At 54.6% G+C, this 9,938-nt stretch overlaps 5 protein-coding genes across 5 annotated transcripts; all 5 read right to left on the bottom strand.

Moving 5' to 3' along the window:
• Positions 1–213: 213 nt before the first annotated feature.
• Positions 214–1,683, bottom strand: DQ04_04921050 (hypothetical protein; the record flags this gene model as incomplete). The annotated part of the gene is made up of 1 exon (XM_009313869.1): positions 214–1,683. The coding sequence occupies one exon, from the start codon at positions 1,681–1,683 to the stop codon at positions 214–216; it is 1,470 nt and encodes a 489-aa protein (XP_009312144.1).
• A 260-nt stretch (positions 1,684–1,943) lies between these two features.
• DQ04_04921040 (hypothetical protein) lies at positions 1,944–3,665 on the bottom strand (the record flags this gene model as incomplete). Its single annotated transcript, XM_009313868.1, has 1 exon — positions 1,944–3,665. The coding sequence occupies one exon, from the start codon at positions 3,663–3,665 to the stop codon at positions 1,944–1,946; it is 1,722 nt and encodes a 573-aa protein (XP_009312143.1).
• Positions 3,666–3,969: 304 nt separating this feature from the next.
• On the bottom strand, positions 3,970–6,429 carry DQ04_04921030 (hypothetical protein; the record flags this gene model as incomplete). The annotated part of the gene is made up of 1 exon (XM_009313867.1): positions 3,970–6,429. One exon carries the CDS (start codon positions 6,427–6,429, stop codon positions 3,970–3,972), a length of 2,460 nt encoding a protein of 819 aa, XP_009312142.1.
• Positions 6,430–6,709: 280 nt separating this feature from the next.
• DQ04_04921020 (hypothetical protein) lies at positions 6,710–7,777 on the bottom strand (the record flags this gene model as incomplete). The annotated part of the gene is made up of 1 exon (XM_009313866.1): positions 6,710–7,777. The coding sequence occupies one exon, from the start codon at positions 7,775–7,777 to the stop codon at positions 6,710–6,712; it is 1,068 nt and encodes a 355-aa protein (XP_009312141.1).
• A 230-nt stretch (positions 7,778–8,007) lies between these two features.
• Positions 8,008–9,852, bottom strand: DQ04_04921010 (putative THUMP domain-containing protein 3-like; the record flags this gene model as incomplete). Its single annotated transcript, XM_009313865.1, has 1 exon — positions 8,008–9,852. One exon carries the CDS (start codon positions 9,850–9,852, stop codon positions 8,008–8,010), a length of 1,845 nt encoding a protein of 614 aa, XP_009312140.1.
• Positions 9,853–9,938: the final 86 nt, after the last annotated feature.

Below are 9,938 nucleotides of genomic sequence, written 5' to 3'. Positions count from 1 at the left end.
GGAAATTCGACGACGGGGAGTTCAAAAAAACTCACCCGTGCAATAATAATAATAACAAAACACACATCCGCAACGAAAAAAGGATGACATTCAACTGGAGAAGAGGAAACCTTCCTTACGCAGACACAAGCGTAAACACATTCCACAGAGAAACAAAGTAAGAGAAAGACCGAAGACAAAACACGGCCTTTCACAGTGAGATATAGGTCTGAATCATGTACCGTCTAGATGAGGAGCACATGTCTTTTCCAGGTCATCCGCCGCCCGCTCAGACGCCCTCATGGCTTTGCGCATCTTCTTCTTCTGCGTGGCGGTCATATTCGCGCCGTATGACGCATTCACTGGCATCGGTTCATATACCGCAATGCCCAGCAGACTCGGTTCGCCCGGCGATTCCTCTGGCTTCGGTGTTGGCGTCAACCCGACAAGGGACTCGCAGCCGAGCGGCGTACCATCCAAATTGAATGGTGGCGGTACTGCGTCCGCTTCTCCGGGCCTTACGAACGGCGTCGTCTGTGGCGTCGAGGCTGGGGAGCAACTCGGCATGTCATTGCGTTTCTTCCGCAGCAACTGCATTAATGACGTATGGGGTAAAGTTAGAGTTTGGCATCCCTTCCTCTTTTTCTTGGGCCAGCTGACAACAGTTATCTTCGTTCCGTCCGCCTGGTATTGCGACTCGGACACGAGGTGATAGTAAGCTGCCACGCCGTGGCACACCAGCCGGCCGTATCCATCGCGAAAATTATACACCAACGGCTTATTGGCATCTCCTTCAGCGATGTAATTGACAAAGGCACGCTCCAGATCATCTATCTGCCTCGATAGAAACTCACTGCTTAGTGCATGCAGCATCTCACCACGTAGGCGGGCGTTCATACTCTGGAAGCGCGCTTCACCAGAGTCTGGATTTTTAGGTACGTTGTTCACGGTGGGCTGCAGATTGACGCCACACCGCTCGAGGGCGCGTGTCTGCGCATCCTCGTCAAGATCAAGAATGTCGTAAAAGACGGGGGGAAGGTTACCAAACGCGGGGCGTACGGGCGGCGATACATCACCGTCACATTCCCCCTTGTTTTGTCTCTCCCGGTATTTTTCCATGATCTTGCGTGCATACTCAGTGGCAAAGTAGTCATTAAGGAGACGGTTGCGTTCCTTGCGGTTCTTCGGGGCACGGATGCCCGGGTATTTACGGTACCGCGGCGCGTTGAGGCGTAGCTTCTTTCCTGATTCTCTTTCCGTCAGTGGGCGACGCGCCTTGGGGTCGAGACAGATAGCTTTATCGATCTCGGCGTGGCGGCGTACAAATCCAAGGTCTACATCACTGGGTTCAGAGATAGCCTCACGCGTGACGACAAGATCACATCCACTGGTGTAGCCAATACTGCGGGTGTGTATCTGATGTTTGCCGTGCTTGTACAGTTCGTAGGGATGGAAGTACATTTCCTGTTCGTAGCTCATTGGGCCATTGTGCACAGTGAGAACCTCCTTTGTGTGCTGCAGAAGTGCCTGTGTGGCAGAGAGACGATCCTCTGACGAGTCTGTGACCTCAATGCGGTGATTGGTGCGTTGCTTTTTCTGATAACGTGGCTTAATAAGCGGCACAATATTTGTGCGTGGGACTGCAACCGGCGTTGCTTGGTGTGTGTCGACATCACTTCTCTGTGTGTTTGAAGACTCTGACATCTTACTTCGGTGTGCTCTACCTGTCTACCCACACCACACACGCCGATTGCTGTCACATAAGGAAATAATGTGCAAGAAGGTTCGAAACAGGAAATTTCAAGGAGGTTTCAATTAGAGGCCATACCCCACCCCTGAAATATATATATATATATACATATATATAAAGGCAAAATAAAACATGGGGTGAAATGTGTCGTTTCGCATATGATCTTCAAAACTCCAAAAGAAAGGGCCGGCCACAGTCACGACTTGAGTCTGAATCAATTCACTTCACCTGTTGAGTCCACCAGCTGCTTCCCACGCAGTTTCATCGCCTCCTCCCGGCGCAGGTGGGCATCAACGTTGGCAGGAATGTGCAACTGCTCGTCAAGCTTGGAGGCGTGGTAGTCATGAGGCAGCTTCAGACTCAGCGATGCCACCGCGGCGTAGCGGTTGGAGCTCATCACCGCCTCGAACGTCTCCTCATTGACCTCAACACCAGAGGCACATGCCTCAAGGAATGTCATCATTGCAGCATTGCGTGTGTCACTTGCGCGTATGAGGAGGTTGTACATGGTTGCGTTCGCCGTCACCGACGGCTCCCCACTGGGGTGGCGCACCACGTGCTCGAGAAACAGCGCCATGGCGGAGGCGTAGTCCCCTTGCGGCAGCGTCGCAAACATGCGTATCATTATCTCCACCAACTCCTCCTTTTGCTCACTCGTCAGCGCAAAACGCTTGCGAATGAACAGAAACACGGCCTCGGCTTGATCAATGTGATGATCCCTAGCGCAGCGCCGCAACAGCGAGGCCCATAGGGCAAACGGAATGGCACCATCTCCTTCTGGTGCAGCGGCGGAGTGGAACCTCAGCAGCTGCATGGCACTCGGCATGGAGAGACCGCTAAGAAGATCATTGATGACACCCCACGGCGCGGATCGTAGCAATTCTGGAGCGATGAGGCGGCGAATGTCTTTAATCACAACATCACGAAGCCCACCGTCCATCTTGATGGACTTGACCGTTACTATCAGCTTCACAAGCAGTTTCAGCTGACACATCTGCACCATAGTGTCGCTGCTTTGCTTGGTCAATCCCCCGCTGGCAATGACGAAGTGTGACCTCTCAGCCGTACGAATGACCACACCTTTGTTGTTTGCCGTGTGAAAAAAACGTAACACACGCTCCACATCACGATTCGCAGAGCCCCATGTGAGGGCACCATGCACAGCACTGTACGGCAGCGGCGCTGATAGCCTCTCGCACCTTTTAAGAAGAAGATCCCACCACTGATCAACAATTTTTCCCGCCGTCTCCGTGACGGCACAGACGACAAATAAAGCCCCCCACATATCATCGGTAACAAACTCCTCTCCCCTCATTCGGAGCGCGTGACCAAAGTAATAAAAAACCACATCACCCGCAGCTCGTTTTGATGTATGCTGCTCAACAAGGAGAGAGAGCATAATGGCGATGTAGGTGTCAGCGTTCGGCTCGACATGGTCGCAACCCTGCATCACGTCCAGAACAAGGCGTATATCGGCATCAGTGGTAATAGCAGCACTACAAAGAACGGCATTATAGAAGTCTAGGAGAGAACCCTCCCCACCGTCTTCGCTACGCACCCAAGTTTCCTTCCACACCATGAGTTTCTCTACTGTGAACTCCGACGTACTCGTGGAGCCAGTAGCAGAAGCAGCAGTTTGCTCGCGCTGCAGCAGGTTCTTGAGTTCTTTGCGGTGCGGGCCAAGTTTGGCGTCTAGTACAGTATCGCGGTACAGGCACTGCCGATCTTCCAGGAGTGAAGCCCATGCAGTGTGCAGAGCGTGACGTGACGTCCTCACCTGGTCCTGCTGCGAGTGGAATGTGACGCCTGCTGCTGTCGCTGCTGAACCATTGGAGGCGGTGGTGCAACTTCGATAGCTGTCAATCAGTGGCCACCGGGCCCTGTTGGCATGGTACCGAAGAGAAACGATGCGAAGCCGCCTACCGATCATCGCCATCACTACATCTTCACCACAGCCCCCCCCCNAAAAAAAAAAAAAAAAAAAAAAAGGTTGAAAAACAAAACGCAATAGACGCACAATGTTGACTGACAGAACACACACAGGATAGGGTCTCACACCCTGATACCGTTGATGTTTCTTTTTCCTTTTTTTGTCCTTTTAAAAGGGACTAAGTGAAAGGTACAAAAGAAAATGTGTACGGACCACATACCCTCTACGTGCATCTAAAACAATACCCACACAGAGATACTCATAGACATACACACAAGTACACACGACCGCATGCGGCAAGATGTCTGTTCTATCGCCCAAGAAATGGCTGGAAAAGTGGACGGCCCGTCGCCGCATCGACTGTTTCTCGAAAGCGTCTCTCTTCATCCAGCCGCTTCCGTCGTTTCTGTTCAAGGAGCAGCAAGCGGTCTTCAACAGAGGCCACATCTCGAGAACCCTCATTGCTGAGCGTCCGACTACGAGCACTGGGCGCCTGCCCCTTCTCCTTTCCCCCCACATTCCCCTTGTTCACTTGATGTTCCTCCGAATTCTGTCCCTGAACAACCATGTTAAACATTCGAATAGATGCCGGATTGACGACAGGAGCGAAAGTACACGCCTCAAATTCTCTTTCTTCACGCGTTTTCACAGTCGGGGGATTCTGTTGCCGTTTTAGTAGTGACGGCGATGCAGCAGTTGCAGAGTGCGCTTGTGGATTATCTCCATCCCGCAGGCGTCGCCACCTCCGCTCCTTGTTTATCTGTGGTGCAGCCATAAGAGAGCGCCTTTCCTCCTCCTCTCTTTGCTCCTTCTCTTTCAATCGCTTCTCTTGAAGTCGTTGTTTCTGTTCGATAGCCTGCTCGTACAGACGCTCTCCCACAGGTTCCTGCAACGAAGCTGGTCGCTTATGAGGAAGGATTCGCGGCTTACCAGTGCACTCCGCTGCCACTGCCGAAATTGCAGGTGCTGTGGACAAATTTGTTGTGCGAGCGTAGAGACGCGCATAGGCGGGCCCCTGCTGACGTTTTGCATCTTGCGCAGCCAATAGTTCACTGCGCGGTGCAAGACATGGCTTGAAGGTTGGCACAGGTTCCTCCTCTTGGAGGGAATGACGGTGGGTCCTTGTACTACTGGCTGTGCGACGCAACTCAGCTGACCTGCATCGAGTTGTCCTCTCACTTAACCGACATGAAGGTTGTGACCGCGGTACACTACGTGTTCGTGTCACTGTTGGTTTAACATTCTCCGCTTCCACAGCCACTACCTTAGGATGATTAGTGTTCTTGCATGAAGATGTGAGTGTCCTTGCATCTTTTACCACGTCACCCATCGCAACAGGATCTACGCGACGAGAATTCTGAGACCTGCTGCCGCACTTGACGATAGGGGCATTATTACAGCCACCGGCATCCACAGTGGTCGCTTTTCCTTGTGTATGCTGGTGATGGATAGAATCCTTGATTGATCTAGCAGAACACTTCGGACGACTCTTTTCTGCAGAGTACTCCAGCATCTTGTTGACTCCCGAGTGATCATCATGTGCAGCATTCAGCCGCTGCACCTTTCTATTAGGGTTTCCCCTGGCAGACTGTTGTGGCACATGTGCGACTGTGCGCCGGCCCAACGCAGAGCATCTATTGTCATTTGTCTCGGCTGCGGATTTACGCTGTGGTGCTTCTAGAGCAACAGGCTGCACCTGCCAATTGCCTCCTGCTGAGGTACTTTTGATAAGCATAGTGCCGTGGCCTCGCGGTGAAGCTGTGACCTTATCACAAGGTGCAACATGTTCTTCGCTCTTGTCTTTCACTATCAGTGACAAGAGGAACGTGTGAAGCGGCTTGAATGCACGCTCTGGGTCAAGTTTGTGCTTTGCAATAAAGCGCCTCGCGACATCCGACATGTCCTCACCCACGAATATATCGAGCTTCTCATACACACCTGCTGCAATTTCAATGTCAACCGTACGGAGAGGTCGAAGGAACGCTGTCAGTGAAAAGACAACCCCACTTGGTGGCGCCGAAGGCATCACCGCCTCCATCGGCAGCTCGCGTGTTCTGTCTGTGGGTACTGTCGGCACGCACTCCGTCTCGCTGGACAAAACAGCAGTCGGATCAGGCATGTCCTTCTGAGTAATATTGGTTCTATGTGCCCGACCGCTTCGGCGCTTCGGGGGACTCAAAAGATTTGCCGTCCTGATGTGGGAAGGGCAACCGTGCGCAGCGTTAGCCAGCGTTGTCAAGGCCACTCCAGCGTCACCGCGACGGCCGATTTGAGAGCTGCTGTTGTCGCTCGTTACGACTGTCGTGGACTCTCCGCGAGACTCTACATTCACAGAGTGAAGGTTCAACACAGAAGAATACCTGCCACTACTGCGTGCGGGCGCAGTGGGCGCTGCCCGCTTCGGCTGAAGCCGCGCTTCCTCCTCTCGTATGGCCGCCAGCCGTGCCTCTACCTTCTGTATCTCCACGCTAAGATCCGACAGAGCAGTGGTGTCTTGCAGTGCCGCAGCATCCACGTCAGTTGCGTCGCAGGTACCGCTCACCGTTGACGCAGCGGAGGAGGTTGGCGGCAGCGGCGGTGGCCGGGAGGGCGAGGGACGGCCGTTGTCTCGTGGATACGCGCACCACGTGACCTCTTCGGGGTTGAAAGATCCGGATGATGCGGCGCTCGCGACATCGGACAACGGCGCTGGCGAGAAATCCCCAATTGCGATGACACTCTCGCCCTTAAAGCTAGGAGGGGCTGCTGCAGCACTTCCGATGACATGCATTACAACTCCGTTCTCTGAAGACCCCAGAAACTTTCTTTAGTGAAGAATGCTGCAAACCAATACAATCCCCAACAGAGTCTTCCTTTCCAGAAGCCACGCAACATACGCAAGAAAGGAGCAGCAAAAAGCAAGCGTACCATCACCACCTTCAAAAAGACAACAGCACGAGGTATCAACATGCCAAAAAACTAAGATTCACCAAACAAACACAAGATAGAAACCGCTCACGTCACGACAACCTAAAAATCAAACTTACAGAGCATCATCATACCGCGCCACCTCAAGGCCAATTCGTCGTGCTCTCGCAGTTGTCGACCAGCACACCCGACGAGCACATGCCACGCACCCGCGGAGCGTCACTAATCGAGGCGAGACCGTACCAGTTCAGCACCGTCGGTCCAATATCGGCAAGCGTCGCGTCCTCCGGTATCGGACCGAAGCGCAGCAGACTGCCCCTGGCATACGCCGCCATCACGAGCGGAACCTCCGTGAGACCGTTTCCCCCCGCACCGACGAGCATCAGTAGCCAACTCTCCTTCGTCTCACTGGAGCGCTTGATGATGGCGAGCGCCAGCTTCCCCAGCGTGCCGTCCATAATACTGATGTCGCTCATCCCGGTCATGCGCTCCTCGTTGGCGGCAGCCGTACCACTAGAGACGTTCGCATGGACGTACAGAAGGTCACCGTCGTGCTTCAAGAGATGGCGGAACCCCTCCAAGGCCTCCTCTTCGTATAGCTGTGCCTTGCTGCTGCACGCGAGAAGCTTCTCCGCGGCGTTGCAGTATGCCATAGCGGTCGCAGCGGGGCACGTCACGCCGGAGCACTCCGAGTCGAGGAGCCCCACACGGCTGCAGTTGCTGCCGGCCACGCCCTGCTCCGACCAATAGGACGACGGCGCAAGCACAACGGGTGTCTTCCCAGCTTTCTTCAGCGCCCTCAGAAAGCTCGTCGCCCCCTCGAGATTCGCCGCGCTGGACTGCTCGCTGCCAGTAAGCAGTGTCACGAGAGAGGGCATCAGGTCCGCGTTCCTCGTGCGGAGACGAGCATAGATGCCATCGGCGGCGGAGAGGAGGCCGAGAAAGGGTGCCTTGTTGCTTGCCATGGCTGCCTCCAGGATGTCGGGGCGAAGGTACGGGACAACCACCACAATGGCCCGCGGCCGACTGCGGTCCTCGCCCTGCTGCGTCGACGCGCTTGAGACGACGGCCAGGCACGCAAGAAGAAGAAATATAATCGCGACCACAATGATGGTTCGGTACATTGCCCGGGAGCTCAGTGCCTCCTTGATCTCCGGGGCGTGAACGCCGGGCTGCTTTACCGGTTTCTGGCTGGAATTCTGACGCGGCATTGCCACTCCACCTCCACTGCTTTCGAACAGCTCTCTTATCTCTGGTAGAATATCATGAGTATTGTTGGCTTTTTTCTAGTTACAAAGTCTCATTTATATTAGAAAAAGCAATACAAAGTTGGAGAGAGAGAAAGAGAGTAACGCATGTGTTTTGCGCTGTGCTGGTGTGAATGAGGATAGATGTAAGAACATGTCAATTATGGGATGTGCCTTTCCAAGACAATTCTGGATTATTCCTTTTTGAGGACAAACACATATGGTGAGAGTCCGCCCATGTCCACGACAAAGGGTGGGTGGAGGAGCCGAAAGGGACACACATGCATGATGGCCTGAAGTGATTCCATCATAAGTTTTGCTTCGATCGTTAACAACACAGCGCGGCCGTCGATTCCAGCATCTTGTGTCTCCCACCACCGCTCGCACTGCTCATGTACTGGAGTGCAATGGGGTTGGTGTAACCCGTCCTGTAAACCTTCTGCTGTGTGACCGCGTCGGAGGACGCGATGACACTCGCGCAGCATCATTGGATAGAGTTTAACGTTGTGCTTATGATTACCGCATCGCATACCGAAAGGCAAGTCTGAAATGATGCGGTCCACCGAGTTGCTTCTTAGTGGAAGCCTCGTGGCGTCCCAGCGCAGCGTTTGCCCGACCATCTCATAGTGGTACGAGAGTCGCTCACGCAGAACCGACACCACGCTTTCTGCTTCAACAGATGTGACTCGCGACAGCACGTCAACCGGCTCGTGTGCGCACGGCAACGGCATCACGTCCACATTGCTCTTAAGAGCCTGCAGCAGTGCACGGCACAATGTGGCCGTTTCACCGCCTTCCCACTCGGGCCGGGGGGAGGACAGCAGACCGTGCACCGCTGCCAGGAAGAGCGCGTCGGATTGTAAGTTGCGCATCGACCGCGCCGCCTCATCGTCGCTCACATCACCGCCCAACACGACAAGTGAGCCAAAACCAGCAGTAACCCACGCCTCCAGAAGCAGTGTGCCGCTTCCGACGAAAGGGTCCACAACAATCATGCCCGGCCGCACATCAGCGTAGCGGCACAATGCCCAAGCGAGCGCCGGGCTCATCGCCCGTTGGCCCCGCACAGCCCGCACGTCGTGCCGAATAGCGGACGGACGCGGAACGGCCGCCTTCACTTCTGTGTTGGCGCACTCACCGCGGAGGAGTTGATCGCCGATGCGCTGGCGGAGCAGCTCCATCCCGAGTTGCACCGTAAAGCGCGTTTCCTTGCCACACCGCGGCAATGCAGGTGGTGTCAGCACAACACCTACGCAAACGCGGTCCACGTCATGGAGAGCGAAGAACTCCACGTTGTAGTAAAGCATGTTCACCCGCCAACCAAGCGGTTGAAAGGCATCAAACAGCACTTCTCCCACGCGAGCTGCAAGTTCCTGCGACGTAAACGGGCACGCGGCGCCACTGTCCCTACGCACACAGTTAACACGAAACATAACAGTGGAGTCCGTAAGCGGGGTTGAAAACCAAGACCCGTCGTAGCCTGCCAACATATGCGTATGCCTCCCTGTCGCACTGCGCAACGCGCTCAAGTGTTGAATTACAGCGGCATGGATCTTCTCTCTTGCTTGTCTCAGGGGTTCAACCACGCTATCCAGGGTGTCTACACAAGGGCAACTGAGGAGGTGCAACGCGAGAAACTCCACCGCGCGCACACGGCGTGCCCGCTCCAAGAAGCACTCCGTTTCCTCAATTGATGCGGACAATTCATGAGAATGCGCGCTGCGAAGTGTAAAAAAGAGAGCTCCTCGAAGCGGCTTTTCGCCAGCATGATCCGCCAAGGAAGTGTGAACACTTCCCGTACGGTGCCCCCCAACACCCTGCGGCAGCTGTTTTGAAGGAAGGGAAGACCTCCAGACTATTTCTGTCGGCGGCGCGATCCGCTCCAGCTCCGACCTCACAACATCTTCTACCCCCTGCGGGCAGAGAGCGTAGTATAATGGGGGCGTCCCTACCGCTTCTGTTGTTGTTGTTGCTGCTGCTGCTGCTGCTGCCTCACAACTTGGACATGGTGTGGACGCACACCGATCCTCGCCGCACATCAGACTTTTCCTTCGCCCTGGGTGCTCCGTCACCTCTCCGCCCAGAGCACAGCACCCCTCCACGCAGACACACACACACACACACA

Source organism: Trypanosoma grayi, assembly GCF_000691245.1.
Source record: "Trypanosoma grayi strain ANR4 Tgr_492_V1, whole genome shotgun sequence".
Classification (NCBI taxonomy): Eukaryota; Euglenozoa; class Kinetoplastea; order Trypanosomatida; family Trypanosomatidae; genus Trypanosoma; species Trypanosoma grayi.
The sequence above is the reverse complement of the archived record's forward strand: the minus strand, read 5'-3'. Positions and strand labels throughout refer to the sequence as shown.